Source organism: Zootoca vivipara, chromosome 2 (genome assembly GCF_965207765.1).
Source record: "Zootoca vivipara chromosome 2, rZooViv2.hap1.1, whole genome shotgun sequence".
In the NCBI taxonomy this organism is placed as follows: domain Eukaryota; kingdom Metazoa; phylum Chordata; class Lepidosauria; order Squamata; family Lacertidae; genus Zootoca; species Zootoca vivipara.
Window position 1 is genome coordinate 42,218,573 of NC_142584.1, and position 16,347 is coordinate 42,234,919.

Below are 16,347 nucleotides of genomic sequence, written 5' to 3' on the forward strand. Positions count from 1 at the left end.
ATATACCTCACCTAAAGAATGGGTAATTGAAATGCAGGTTTTTGTTGTTGTCATTGTTGTAAGGATGATGTCAAGCATGACTACTCAAGTCATTAAAAGCCTGACCACCCACTTTACTACATAAAGAGGTAAAGTCAAAATAAAAACCTATAATAAATGCATCTGAGGGATTTCATTATCCATTTTGTACCGAAGCAACTTGTGGTAAGCCACAAAGATGTAGCCTTTTCAAAGAGATATTCCCTAACGCTGAGTATTGATTAGCAAACATGCCAAACTATGACATAATTTAAGAAAACTAAAAGGATTTAAGAGGCCAAAGATAGCAAGACTTTTTCATACCCTTGATTGTAGCGGTCTGCCGATTTCTCAGGTAGATGTGGTTTGTTATCTGTAAATCGTAAAATGGATATCTTTTGAAATAGACATATGAATTGCAAAGTCAATTTCTTTGGGGAGCTGCAAATATTTTTGCAGAACCAATTCCAGAATACTCCGTTCAGGAATCTTGAAATATATGGGCCATTAATATTACTGGGAAAGTTATTTGTGGAGTGACAACCACAATGTTATGACTATCATGATTACTTGGTTTCGCAATGTCATGGGAAGAGCTTTCCTCCAAACCATGCACATCCAAAGCACACACTGGATGCCCCATCAGGGCCTATGTGCATAGATCTCAGTTCAGGTGGACTACACAGTTCCATCCTATGCATATTGGGTGGTACATATAGTCCCCTATACAAATGTCTAGTGCATTGACCTCAGATGCACTGAGGAATGATGATGAGTATAGCCTGATCACGCATTACTTGCATGAAACTATGAGCTGAATCAAGAACAGAGCCACACACCTGGAGCCACTCCGACACTACATCCCTGGGCTAGTCCTGTCCCTGATGACTCTATATTGAGTATTGAGGTATCTTACACATAGCTGTTTCTTATCACAGATACCTGTGATCAGTGCAGATTTTGGGGCAGAGCTAGCCCAACAGTGAGGGTAGGACTAGGAAAGTGGCCTTGTTCCTGCTTCAGCTCACAAGTGCTTTGCACACAGCTAATGTTCACTTTCATTAATGGTTTTCTATGCTAGTGAGACTGTCCTCCATTGAGGATCAGTGTCTCCTGTAACATGCATCACAGTTAATGCTTATTCTATGATACTCTCTCTTTACAATCAAGTCATTGTAACCTTTTTTTAGGGTCGGGAAGATGAGCATAGGTTCCATTTTTCTTCTTGACTTAGGATGTTACCCCTTTAAAACAGTTTATGAAAAACAGTTGCATTTCTAGCTAGAGAATTGAAACCCCACTGAGGGTACTTTAAAGTTCTCAAAGTAACTGGTGCATTTGGAAGGATGGTAGAGAATTGAGAAAATAATAGTTACGGGTAGGTAGCGGTCTTGGTCTGCCGTAGTCGGAAAAAAACAAAAAAATTCCTTCCAGTAGCACCTTAGAGACCAACTAAATTTGTCATTGGTATGAGCTTTCATGTACATGCACACTTCTTCAGATACAGATAATAGTCATCCTGGTGTCTGCTGCCCAGAGACTGCTAGTTTCATGTACTTCATCTACTTGTGAAGGCCATTTGAACCTAAGGAAGCCTCTGAAGAAATGTTATACAGACACGTGATCATTTTACAGCTGAATCAGAGAAGGTCTGGCCCTCTAAGATGTCTGAGTAAGAAGCTACTTAGGAACCATGTGCAATCTGCTCTGATCAGCCTGGAGGGAGAGTGTGGTATGAGTGAAATAATACATATCTGGAGTTTATCATTTGATAAATTGTTTATATTTTCCCATGGTGCAGAGAATACTTTCTGTGAAAGAAGCAGGTTGAAAGTGAGCTCTGTGTTTGTGTCCAGGCCGCAGCACTGTCATTATATTTGGTTGTGGGTGTGAGTGAATGGCTATTTGTGGAAGCAGAATGTGTGTGGTATAGGAAATTACCTTTGGGGTGTTTGGGCCTCTAGATGCTGCTGGACCATAACTCCCATCATCCCTAACTATTGGTTATGCTGGCTGGGGCTGATGGGAGTTGGAGTCTAACAGCATCTGGAGAGCCTTAGGTCACCCACCCCTTAATCCAATAAGGCTTTCTTCTAGTAGACATGTATAGGACTGTACTGTTTGTTTCAAGATCCAAAACCTATTCTAGCTTCAGGTGAAGAGAAGGAGTTTCCAAAGAATGAGAGAGCAAGGTCCTGGTCTTCCATTTTCCCCATGGGAATCTCCTGTTGTGGCTGCTTTTGCATACTTGAATTTTGATATGAAACTTATCTGAGGAAATGTTTTGTGGTAGTCTGTAAGGTCTGTCCATATTGCATATGTAGAGACCCAGATGTCGAAGACTGGATGACTAACACCCTTCCAATGTCAATTTTGGGTTTCATATATTCTTTGCCAGTATAGCAGAGAGCATGATATAATATAAGCTCTGCCTTGTTCCGGGAGCTTCTTCCTATTCAGTAGTCCTATTGCCAAACTGTACTATTTTCAAAACTCCCCATTGTCCAATTTTTAGGAATACACAATAGATGTATTTTTCCGGCAAAGCTGGAGGGATGAAAGACTGAAGTTCAAAGGACCCATGCAAGTCCTCCGACTTAATAATTTAATGGCCAGCAAAATATGGACACCTGATACTTTTTTCCACAATGGAAAGAAATCAGTAGCTCACAACATGACTATGCCTAACAAACTCCTGCGGATTACAGAAGATGGGACACTGCTCTATACAATGAGGTAAGAATTGCAACATGGCATCTTCTCCTTTTATGAAAAACGTGTTGAATAATTTATCATTCTTAATGAACAAGTTATTTCTATGTTCCTCTTTTTTTAAAAAAACAAACCACTTATTTTAGAATTCTAGATAGTGAAATGATGTATACATTCTGAAAAGGATACATTAAGGATACATTGAATGTAGCTGTTTTCGGTGTCAATTTTTCTTCTCTTCTGAGCTTCTCTTTTCACTTTATGACCTTTAAGCTTACTTAAGTTCCACTTAATTCTTTGGGATACTGAAAAGGCTTCATATTTCACTTTCACAAGTTTGGAGATTCGTCTCTTACAGTCCAGTCTTATGGATGAGCTGTAGCTGCTGCAGCAAAAACAGTCGTTTCCTCCATGGCGTTAAAGTAGCATCCTGTACATGGCAAGTAGGGGGTTTGTCTCACTTGACAAGCCAAGCACACTAATGCGACGGGAAGAATGGGATATTGTTCTGCTCCTTTTACAAGATCCAGAGCTGATTTTGCTCATCAGAAGGAGTGTAGGCATTTATGGTCTGCTTGGCAGACCCCAGTAAAAGCTTTTGTTCTGGAACAGAAAAAGAGGAAGAGTATAAAAGTAAAAGGAACTCTTTTACAAAAGCGCTGGAAATTCTCCTGAGAAATCAGCCTAGTGTAGTGGTTAGAGTGTCCAACTAGGATGGAGAAGAGCCAGGTTCGAATCCACACTCCTTCATGGAGTTGTTACATAGGTGGCTACAACCAGGTACATCATCTTACGCTCCTTCAATGAATGGAGGGGTATGAAAATAATTAATAAATGGTATATTTCTGAATTTCAGAAATGTGTACTTTCAGCACTGCTCTGTTCTGAATGCAATGATGACGAGCAACCCTGAGAAACAAAAATGGAACAAATTGAAAGTAATGAAAGCAGGTTAAATGGAGAAGGAGACCAAGAGACCTAGCAGAAATCTAGCTTTGCTATTGCTTACTAGACTTGCACATTGCAACTCCATTTTTTTCCAGCCTAGTCCTACTGAAATGAGCACTGGAGTAAGGGTGTTGGAACTGTCCCCGAAAGCAAAAATAACCAGTGACTACTGAGTTTTATTTATTGATAAATTGAGTATTTCTATCCACTATTCTAGTTCAAACATTGAACCCCTCAATGTGACCGACAGAGCAAACTGAAAACTACAAAGATCCTTGTAATAACAGAGCACAAAACATTACTGCTATTGATAAAGGGTGAGGAGAAGTGGATAAATGCTTTTTTGTAAGCCAAGGGAGCAAAAGTGTTCTTAAGGAAGTTCATGCAAATGATATTTGATATACCACATTACTGTGCTGGAATAGATCTCTTTTATTATAATTTGTATTAAAGGCACTTTTTGCTCCTAAATATGTATTATTACCTGTGACCCCTTATAGACTCACAGTGAGAGCAGAATGTCCAATGCATTTAGAAGACTTTCCTATGGATGCACATGCTTGCCCTTTGAAATTTGGAAGCTGTAAGTTGACTTTAACAATCATCCCCCCTCCTCCCCATCCTTCCTTTCCACAGGCCGCTTAACAGTCAGAACAGGAGACCTAAAAGCCTGGAACTGTATGTGTGTACACACATTTTCCAATCACTGCATTTTTATTTTTTAAATGAAGATTTTCTACATGAATAAATGTAATCCTGTCTGGCTTAGGCCTTAGCCAAAGAAGGAAATGGCTCTGCTCCAGACTTATACAAAGCACTGTGATAGCACAGCATATAGATAGTTCCTATTTCTGCTTGACCACAGCTACATTTTATGAGGGAAAGAGAACTTCAGTAATTTATACAGAAAAAATGTGGATCCTCCAAAGGGGAGCAATTTAAATTGAAAATAAATGCAAATAAGTGTGTAATCCATTGGTTTACAATAGGGATGTCCGACTCCCAATAGACTGAGATCTACTCACAATATAAAAAACTGGCAGTGATCTACCCCTTGTTGTTGGATGGAACACAGTTGTTGAGCTTTTTTGGGAAAGCAAAGTTGTGGAGCTTTTATGGGTGAGAGGGGAGCCAGAGTTGTTAAGCTTTTTTCAGGGGGAGGAGATCACTGAGGTGCCAAGGATCTACCAGGATCTACCAGAAACACCCCATGATCTACCAGTAGATTATGATCTACCTATTGGACATCCTCGGTATACAGCGATGGAACTTCATGCTCCGCCACCGGGGGTGGAGAGCAGGCGCACTGCCCCCGGTGATGTGGTGCACGTTCTGGGGGCGGCACACATTTTGGGGCATGGCACGCCGTGCACAGAGATGTGGGGCACGTTTTGGGGTGGGGCGCGCCACGTTTTGGAGCATGGTGTGGCGCGCGCAGGGGGGTGGGGTGGGCAGCGGCAATGGTGCCCCTGGGATCGCGTCGCTTGGGGCGATCCGCCCCCACTGCCCCTATCTTCCTACGCCCCTGCCAGTATACAAGTTCCATTGAAAGAGCAAGATGTACTTACAAACATCATATGCATTTCAGTTGGATTTTAACTCATAGATGTCCCAGTTAGTCATTCCCAAAAGGATCAGGGGAATTGTAGATGAGTGTTTGGAAGCTCACAAAGGGTATATATATAGCAAAGGGCCTGCTCAGTTTACTGGAGTGATGGCAATTTGAAGTTCACATGCTGACCTAAAGATCTAGACATCAACACAGACCCTTGTCAATGCCTGCCAAGCAATGATTCCCAGTATTACTATCTCATGTCTCTGCCCAAACTATTTTAAAAATAATTGTGCAGGACCATCAGGAGGAATATTTTGCATCAAATAGCCCTCCAACATAATGGATTCCCATCTGGGGAATACTGGGGGGCTACCACAGATCTGAGATATAGTAATCACTCCTCCGGCTGCTCTCTTGGGGAAAAGCCACCTTTTGTACTAGATTCCACACCCGGTGTCAGCTTCTCATCCAAAAGATGAGTTTGGGAGTGGTCACAGCTCTGAATATCTTCTGCTTCTAGTATTAGAAGAAGTTCTGTTTACAAACTGACCTTCTTCAGCGCTGATGAACCCTCTCATTGCGTCAACAGCATTAGTGCATTGGGGTGCCAAGATAATACAACTTGCTCCATCAATTATAAATTCTTTTTCCACTATAGCTGGCATATTTTCCTGATATTTAGTGCCTTGATCTATTATGGAGGTCAGCATACTAGCTCTATAATTTCTCCCTATTGGGTACTAAAACAGAATGACTTACTATGGACTAAAGAGTCTTGCATTTACCAAGTGGGCAGAAAGGAGTGATGGATAGTCTCCAAACTTTGTGCGACCGCAGTTTAAAGCAGGGACTCATTAGGAAGATTTCCTTGGGAATTAAAAAGGTGAAACTTATTTAAACGACAACAGAAACCTGATAAGGGAAAAAGAAAGGCATTGGGGTTCTTTCCAGATGCTTTAAACTCAGATAATTCTACTGCTCAAGCAGTTTCGGGGATTTAAATCTAAAATCTGAAATGGCTGGAAGCAGACTGGTTTGGGTCTTAATTGAAATGGCACAAGTCACCCTGGGGGTTGTACATGGTAGACAAAGGCAAAGTATAAGTTGGGTTCAAGAGTGATGGAGTCAGACATTTGGACCAAAGTCAGGATATTGTGGTAGGTGCTTTCACACCATCAATCAGGCAAATGAGAGAGAAAGCCCCCCCCCAGCCTGTACTTGTGCTTTTTAGGTTCAGAAATGTGGTATATGCCTGCATATCAAATATTCTTAAAATACACCTCTCAATATTACTGCCATTTCATGGTGTGCATTTGGATAACAGAAAGAAAAAGAAGTTCGGCAAACTCACTTTTGCCATGGTCTTCATTGGATTGTTGTTGGGAGAAAAGGCAGCCTTGTTGAGAAACAGAGTAGCCAATTATTACTTTGGAAATGACTTTCCCCCCTCTAATTAGATGCTTATACGAAATCAGAGGTGATGTATGAATGGACACGGGAACCAGCAAGATCTGTTGTAGTAGCTGAGGATGGCTCTCGGTTGAATCAATATGATCTCATGGGACAAACCGTAGATTCTGGAATTGTGCAGTCCAGTACAGGTGGGTGATAAATATGATTTCTCTCTCTACTAAGCCAGATCAGCAAGAGTGTTTTTAATGTCAGGAATGCTGCATAAAATAATGGCATATCTCATGAGATGTATTTTTATAATTTATTTTAAATTTGTTCTCTGCCATATGCTCTTTAAAAGACCTATGTCTTTTATTCCCTGAGTTCCACTTGCATGTTTCACATGCATCTGAGGTCTGGTCAGTTGGGACACTTGGAAGGATTTTCTGTTGTGGCGCTGAAATGGTAGAATATCCCATCCCAGAAGGAAGCAGAAAATTTTCTTCTGTTTTCCGGGAGGCATTTTGACCAACCACCCATCTTGATTTTACTTGCTTCTCTTGTCTGGGTTTTCTTAAATTGTTATTTTTGAAATGTTTATCGTTTTTAATTTTTGCTGTCGGTTCCCTTTGATGTTTTAGCTGTGCAAAAGTTGTGGGAAATGGCTTGCGGGATAATAAGTGACAGTTGGGAGAAGATTCAGTTCCTGTCACCCACCTACTCCTTTTGCTGTTAAAATTGAGCACCATTTGTTCATAAGCTTGAGCGTTACCATTTTCTGGGGAAATAAATCACACTGCCTGTGAAGTTCAAGCATATAAACAAACAGAGCTCAGTGTCAACGTTGCATGACATCCTATAACCTGCCTGGCATGCATACAACTGGGTTATCAAAGTGACCAAAATTAGTTTCATCTTGCCTGTTAATAATAATAATAATAATAATAATAATAATAATAATAATAATAATAAGCCATATTAGCAAAACCCAATGGGAGTGGACTTCAAGAAAGGTCCTCACTGGTCTCAGACTGAATAGTCAATGAAACCTACCAAATCATCCCATTAAGAAAGCAGCTACTGTATTTCTATTTTACAGAGTTGAATCTGAGGTTCCAGCCACTGTAATATATTGCCTCCCACACAAGCATACTTTTCCATGTCAATCATGAACCAAATAAGCATCTCGGAGAGTGCTGAGCTGTATCAGAAATACAGCCTGACTGGTTGCATCTTCAGGAATGTGCAAACAAACCTTTATTTCCATCCAAAGAAGCCAGGATATGAAAGACCATTTACCCATCCTGCTATTTGCATTCCCTACAGAAATGTAGTCTTAATGGAACGAGCATAGTTAAAATTCGAGTCACTGTTCACACCATCTTCTCAATGCTGCCAGGAACGAGGCAGTTCAGGCAGAAAAAAAATAAGGGATTCCAATTTGCCAAGATATCAAAAACAAAATTAGCATAATGGCTTTAAAGACATTAATCACTATTATTTATGATTAGTGTGCCAAGTTCTGCACAAGATGTTTGCACAGAGAAGTAAAAACAAAACAAAGCAGGATAGGAACTTGCATCAAGGAATAAACAATATCAAAGGAACTTACCAAGTCAAGAAGAAAGAAAGCTAAGTCTACAACACTGCACAGTGGAGACTGGACCCTTTTGAAAGGTTGGAGAGGCCTTTCAGACCTCACCTGAAATGTTGCCACATCACTGCTAAATAGATACATACATATAATTAGATACATAAACATATGCATAACCCTGGAGGGATATCCCGGGGGCGAGGGGGATCATGCAGTGAAAGAGTGCAGATCTCAGGTTCAGTTACTGCATTGTGATACTTTAAATGTATGAAGGACGGGGGTCTAGGAGACCTCTGCTTGATAAAACTGAGTGGGTTGGAAATAGTGAACTAGAGAGTCTATCATCTATCTATCTATCATCTATCATCTATCTATCTATCATCTACCCAGTGCTTTTTTTCTAAAAAAATGTTTAGGGGTACTCTCATTTTCCTACTCTTATTGAAATACTGCCCCTCAATGAGGCCAAACTTAGATTCACAAAATATTTAGGGGTATGCATACCCCTGCATCCCCCCAGGAAAAAAAAGCACTGTATCCCTCTATCTACATATGCAGACACAGTAGGGGAGTCATTTGTTTTTTAAAAAAACAAAAACCCAATTCCAAACCAGATTCAGAGAAATTGAAGGGTGATCTGAGACCATTAAAATACGTGTTGGGGAGGGAAACAAAGGGATTAATGAAGGCCCACCTTTTAAATCATGTGATTTACCCTGGCACTTACATAACAAAAGAAAGGTCAAAGGCAGATATTTTGCCTTTTCAAAATTCTGTGTAGGAGAGAGAACACATTTCCCTTTTGTGCCACCTCACCTAGAAGCCATTGCAGTGTCTTCAGCATTGAATAAATCCCATTATCTTCCTGACCTTGTTGTCAATCAATTTCACTGAAATACCTCAGGGATTCTTGATGATTTTTTAATATAAAATGACCTGACCCACACCTCTCTGGTTAATCTGTAACACAGAATTCTAGCCATCCACCATATTTCGCAACATTCCAAATATTCTCAGTACAGTGGAACCTCAGTTTATGAGCACCTCAGTTTACAAATTTTTGGTTTACGAACGCCGCGGACCCATCTGGAACAGATTAATCCACTTTCCATTACTTTCAATGGGAATGTTCGCTTCAGTTTATGAACGCTTCAGTTTATGAACAGACTTCCGGAACCAATTGCATTCATAAACTGAGGTACCACTATAGTTTAAAAATATCAAAATATTCGTTTTGATATAATATATTATATCAAATAATATTATTTAATATTATATCATATAATTTTAAAAGAGGAAGGCTAAGTCAGGAAACTAATTTATAAAACCCAGATATAGGAAGAGTCTGAAGGACAATTGGGCAAATCACCACTCCTAAAAAGTCAGCCCAGTCAAACCCCTCAAAAGTCAATCTATGCCAGGCTGGCACAACTTGAGATGACCAAGGTGAACCCAATCTACCAGCTATGAATACTGACCATCCCAGATACATGATGACCTCCCCTTATTTTTGCAGTCCTAGGAATGCAACAAAAACAAGAAGCTGCATTTCTGCTGCTGTTGGGACAACACTGCCAACCAGGGCAGATGAGCTGCATTCAGTTTGGTGACCCAAAAGTAGCAGAAACCTGATCTATGCAATCCAAGCCATGATATCCCATAAGCAAAGAGCAGATACTCTGCAGAAGATGTCCAGATGCCAAGATGCTTCTGCTGAGCTTATCCCTATTAGGGGAAGGGGGGGAAACAGGAAATAAGGGGTCACTGGCAAAATCTATCCAAATGGAATTTTAAGATGATGGAACGTGCAGCTTTGAATCACTTGGCATGATGTATCTTACTGATAAAGCCTCTTAGGTGTTTTTTTCTTTTTTTGGGGGGGGGGACACTTCCAGTTCCAAAAGTCCGAGCCTGGAATTCTTAACCTTTCCTGAATTTCTTGACTAGCTGTTGCAAAAAACAATAAACAACATACCCCATGCACAAAAAGTATACTAGTTTCTGCATGATTTCTGTTCTGTGAATTTGAAGCATGTTGTCCCATAGGAATTTCGTTGACGTTTCATTCTTGGGTTTCCCCCTTCCCATCCAGGAGAGTATGTTGTGATGATGACCCATTTCCATCTGAAGAGAAAGATTGGTTACTTTGTCATTCAAACATACCTGCCGTGCATCATGACAGTGATTCTATCCCAGGTATCCTTTTGGCTCAACAGAGAATCCGTTCCAGCAAGAACTGTGTTTGGTAAGTGTCTTGTATCACTGGTGACTGGTGCTCAGTTTGACTGGTAAGGGCGAAAGTCAGGGAGACCAAACGTAATTGAAGTCGGAGACAGTGACGGACAGAGCTACCTCCTGATTCGTTGTTAGTAAAAGGCATGCTGGTTGGAGGCTGGCTGAGGTTGGTGGGGCAGCTCTTCAATTGCCCTAATGGACTAGGCTGCTCTGGTCTTGAATTAAGCAGAATAATTGAGAACAGTTTTCCCCAACCAGTGTTTTGCCACCTCTTATCTCCAGGCTTCTGTGGCAACATCATGGTGTTAGCCAATAGCAAGATAAGGACCACAGGAACCAATAAAACGCAGGTCTGTGAAGCCTATGGCTGTATTGTGCAGGATTCTAGGAGCCACTGTCAGTAGCTTCAGACACAAAGCCAGCCTTTCCCAACTTGATGCTCTCCAGATGAGAATTGTATGCTGTATGTGGGAACTGCAGTGCAGAACACCAAGTTAAGGAAGGGTGCACAAAGCAATTCAATTCATTCTGGGAGGTTATATATTGCATTTGACTAGGTTTTCCCTTCTAAAGCTTTACGTTTAGCTATTGTGGAAAAGGGAAACCTCCAGATATTTCATATGAATGTAAACACAGAGAAATAGGCAGCAGAGTTTGATCCATTATTCTGTATGTGGCCAGGATGCTTAAATTCCATTTACTTCTTTGTGATTTAGGCTCCAATCCTATGGACATTTACGTGAGAGTAAATACAACTTAACGGGCCTGAGCAGACATTCATAGGGTTGTGCTGGGCAGGACTACAACCTTAAAGTCAGTTTTTCTACACAAATCTTTATGCAGTTGAAGACATTTCAGAACAGGGATGACTGATAATTGAAAGGTCATCTTATTTTCCCCTTCTGACAATAAATAATGCATCTGAATATGGATAGTGCAAGATATTTCTGACTGCTCTGTGTTTTGGCTAACACTTGACACAGTGGAAATATACTGCAGCAGAGATTTAATATATGAAATGTCTGCAGTTGTCAAGGTAACTGGTGAATATGTGATTTAACGCAACGGTAAGCAATGCAACAGAGATACAGGCCTCTCACTTTCAGTAAAAGCTCAGCAGCTAGTTAAAATAAAATTGCTCAGCGGCGGGTGAGCAACATCACTACTCAAAATGCAAAGTATATGATCACAGTGGCATTCCCCCTGTTATTTAATCAACATTAGCAATATTTTTCTTATTTCATCAGCATTAGTCTTTAAGCTTGTGGAGAACAGCTTGAAAACGTTGCTGCAGCATGCAAGATAGGGCTCAGAAACAAGAAGACAAATGGAAAGGGCTATTCATTTCATCGGAAAACCATTAAGCTGGCTTGTCCAGTTGAGGCGTAGCCATCACTGTAATTTGCCTCAGATGCCAAGAGGGATGTGATTCCAATCAGGATTGCCTCAAGATGTTTTGGTGCCTCAGGCAGAAAATCCAAATGGCATCCCCTAGTGGCAAACCATCACAATCCAAATAACTGACATTTTGCCAGTTCATCGGTAGAGCAAGAGTTCTATTCAGGAATTATAGTAATCCAGGCCACAGGGAAAGAAGAGTGGGGACAAGTACGCTTCTCCACATGATGTAAAACCCTGATTTTCCAGATGTCAGCATTGCGCAGTGAGCCTTCATGAGTATAGGAGGCTCCCTGCTGCGAGGCACAAAATTTGTGGAAGATTGGGGGGGCAGGGGGTGAGAGAGCAGCTGAGCTGGTATGCTCATCCCCACTCTCACTGGTCCTGTGTTCTGTTTTCAAATTGTTTTAACACCTAAATAGGGTTACCTTCTGTCCCCTCATGTGGACTTCCTCACCCTGTCCAGTGGTCAGGGACAATCCTCATATGACTTGATTCTCAGCTCTAGATTTCTCCAGCTGAAACCTGATGATCTCCTATCGTCAGTTTTTATGGAAGGTGGACAGCATGGGAACTGCCATAAATCAGGCGGCCGCATTGCATTGCAGGTGATTGGACTAGATGACCCTTCGGGTCACTTCCAACTCTACGATTCTATGTTACTGCAATATCTAATGCTGCAATCCTGGGTTCATTTGCCTGGAAGTAAGCACCATTGCCCACAGTGGAAATTCCTTTGATGGAAACATGCACAAGATGGTGCGGTGTATATAAAAGTAGCTACCCTGCACTTGTTCAGTACTATCTGTTTCATTTATGAATCTTTCCCCATGAAACATCACAAAGCAATGGACAATAAAAACAGGCATAAAACAACTTCAAATCCAATAAAAATATAGAATACTTGAATGAAAATAATGCCTGTCACTCGGTATGTTCTATCTACAGTATAGCTTAGATGTGAGGTATCTGAAACTACTTCCACAGGTCAAGGAGAGCTTGGATTTAGGATTTGCCAACAGCAATGCCTCCTACACAAGCCCTTGGGCACTCTAATGTAGCTCTTTGGATCCTGACTGATCTGCTCCTACATCTATATCTGGTCCAGAGGTTTCCTTTGGCAGACTCAGGTTTTTTGATCCAGGGGAAGGGATCCCCCAGGCAGAGTGGGAGAAACAACTTTTGCCCATCCCTCCTCCCTCGGTGGCTCCCAGTGCCACTTCTCACATGGAGTCAAAGGGTTCTCCAAACATCTGGGACAGGGTGAGAGGATAAAAGCCACACTCCCCTGCTCTGCTTGCTGGAGCACACCCCAAGTGGACCTCTGGCCAGGGGGTGCTCCTGCTGGTGGATCCAATGTTTGCATTACAAGAAGGACCATGGTATTGCTAAACAAACCTGAAGACGCCTGTAACTAATTACAATGGCCTCAAAGCGATATCACAGTTGTGCGGTGGATGGGAGTTAGCAAGAGGGTGGCAATTGGATGAGTTCTGAAATGTTCTTGCTTTGCTTTACAGGAGTGACAACTGTGCTGACAATGACCACCCTGAGCATCAGCGCACGGAATTCTCTCCCCAAGGTGGCTTACGCCACTGCTATGGATTGGTTCATAGCCGTGTGTTATGCGTTTGTTTTCTCGGCACTGATTGAATTTGCAACGGTGAACTACTTTACAAAGAGAGGCTATGCATGGGATGGCAAGAGTGTGGTTCCTGAAAAGGTAATAATATACATTGTCATATGACACACTGTAAGCATTGCATGGGAAACATGATCCTACAGAACCAAAGTGCTTGAGCTTGACAACCTGTCCTAAACATTCTCATTCAAACGTAAGCCCCTCGGAGTTCAATTTGCTTTCTACCACACCTTGTATTAGGACTGTTACAAGGAATCCAGTATCATTAATTCCCCCCAAAGGCGTTACAACTCAGATGCTAGCAGTTCCCTTTCAACATTAATAAGCAACTTATTTATGAATTCAGCAGCCCATTAAGAATGATGTTTTTTTTTTAAAAAAAGAAGTCCATATTTGCATTGAAATATGGAATTTACAGCAGCTCCTTTTCAGATGGCAGCTAAGAGCGAATCACACATACACATGTGAATTGCTGAGCAATTGCATATATGTGTGAAACAGCAAACATCAATTCAGCACCTCAAAGGCAGCTTGCATATCACCCTTGTTGCCATGTCAAAATAAGACTTTTCAGTTGAGAAGATTTGGACATTCAGCAGTGAGCCACCAATGGATGATTCATCAAATCACAAGACAGCAAGTGATGTACAGTATATGTATGTGCCATTCAGACCCTTGAGTCTGAAAATAATAGCATTGGGGAAAATTGTGATGTTGGCAGAAAACTGCACATTGCTGGAGACTTTTTTTGGAGATGATGTCAAAAGGTTTTTTTATTATTAATAATAATAATAATAATAATAATAATAATAATAATAATAATAATAAGTGGGCAAGGGCTTGGATAGAGACTGGACGGTGTTCACCTCTGCAGTTTCACTTGTCTCTGCCTCTTTTCTCCTACATGTGACATTTCTATGGTTTGTCCAGGCCTTTCCAGGGTTCCAGTTCAATTAAATGAATAGAACTAATGACACATTAATGGATTTTTCATTTGGAGCTCGTTCATTTGGATTTCCGTTCATTTAATTGAAATGAATGAAGAAAATGGAGCTCTCTCATCTAGAGTTCCGTTCTTTTCTAAAATGAATGTGTGTAGTTATGCCACACATCTCTGTGCTCAGGCGTACTTGGCAAACATAGAAGTGACACTTTCTCCATCTCCATGCATGGCTGCCAACCAGTTACTAGCCCTCTCATATGCAGTGCTATAATGTAATGCACTGGGCTAGTAAAGAACTGTTACGAGCTTTTACAGGCACTGATAGTGAAATTCAATGCTTTTACTACAAAATATTCTGCTGCAGCTCAGAAGCTGCTGTGCAAAACAACATGTATAGAATGTGAGATTAGATGAACAACCCAGCAGTTCGAAAGCACGTCAAAGTGCAAGTAGATAAATAGGTACCGTTACAGCAGGAAGGTAAATGGCGTTTCCGTGTGCTGTGTGGTTTGCCAGAAGCGGCTTTGTCATGCTGGCCACATGACCTGGAAGCTGTACGCCGGCTCCCTCGGCCAATAATGCGGGATGAGCGCCGCAACCCCAGAGTCGGTCACGACTGGACCTAATGGTCAGGGGTCCCTTTACCTTTATAATCTAGGTAGAATTTCAGATGGGGGGACATGCATAATTGAAATTGTGCAATCATAAGAATGTCTATTCATAATAAAATTCCACTAAATTCAATTGATTTTCTCTTAGGTAAGTGTGTAAACAGTTGCAGCCCCTTCTTCTACATCCTACTCTATCAAGGACAGCCTTTTAATTTTTACAGCGAAGGATGAACCCATGCTTACAAGACACCCTTCTGTTAAAACAAACTTATTCATATAAAACAACCTACATATATACATTCCCATCGACACATGTGTATTTAAAGTTCCCCGTGGCCTTAAAACAAATATCAATAATTTTTGCCCTCCCTAAATGTGCACGTTTGCTTTTGTGTATAACTGGCCGGGAAATGCCGCCTCTCTCTTTCTCTCTTTTACAATATGGAAATATCCATGTGGAAAACAAAAGGAATGTTTTGCATATTCCTAAAACATACATATGTCTCGGAGCCGTCCAAGTATTTGAATGGATGGTTGAATGAATGGATGGATGTCTTGGATTAAAGTCTATGCTTTCTCATTTCTAGCCAAAGAAAGTAAAGGATCCCCTGATTATGAAAAACAACTCGTTCACAGCACCAGCGACAGCAACTAGCTTCACCGCTAATATCGCAAGGGACCCTGGACTAGCTACCATTGCTAAAAGCGCAACAATAGAGCCAAAAGACGTCAAAGCTGACGCAAAACCTCCAGAACCCAAGAAAACTTTTAACAGCGTCAGCAAAATTGACCGACTATCAAGAATAGCATTCCCATTGCTTTTTGGGATTTTTAATTTAGTGTATTGGGCTACCTATTTAAATAGGGAGCCCCAGCTTAAAGACCAAAACCCTCCTCCTCACTAACCCTATTAACCATATATATATAGTTTGTTCAGTCTCTTTTGCACTGGGGATTGTCTTATTAATATTCTTATTTTTGGTTCCAAACACACAGCAATTCCCATTTGCTTCATTGCCTCTGTCTTAAAAGAAATTGAGATTTCCTTATTTTACGAAGTAAAAGTATATTATATATATAAATATAAATATATAATAGGAAAGATATTAATTCTGTACTCTAGGGCTGTAACAATGTGATGTAGACACCTGATTCTGAACCGTGAATCTGAACAAGAGAGAGAGAAATGTAAGAAATCCAAATCACTTGTAGATAGCCTATTGCTGAATGTTCCCATAACAGATGCTGTACATGTCAGAAGAGAAATATTTTTATGCAAAATGATAGAAGGTAAAGCAG

General features: G+C 40.9%; 1 protein-coding gene across 1 annotated transcript in view; it reads left to right on the forward strand.

The window, feature by feature from the left end:
* Positions 1-16,097, forward strand: part of GABRA1 (gamma-aminobutyric acid type A receptor subunit alpha1) — a 33,925-nt gene extending 17,828 nt beyond the window's left edge. The window contains exons 5-10 of the mRNA XM_035099293.3: positions 2,534-2,754; positions 4,179-4,261; positions 6,691-6,834; positions 10,312-10,464; positions 13,373-13,575; positions 15,636-16,097. Coding sequence (XP_034955184.1) covers positions 2,534-2,754; positions 4,179-4,261; positions 6,691-6,834; positions 10,312-10,464; positions 13,373-13,575; positions 15,636-15,953 — 1,122 coding nt within the window. The 3' untranslated portion in view covers positions 15,954-16,097. The remainder of the gene's footprint in view (positions 1-2,533; positions 2,755-4,178; positions 4,262-6,690; positions 6,835-10,311; positions 10,465-13,372; positions 13,576-15,635) is intronic.
* The last annotated feature ends 250 nt before the right edge of the window (positions 16,098-16,347 follow it).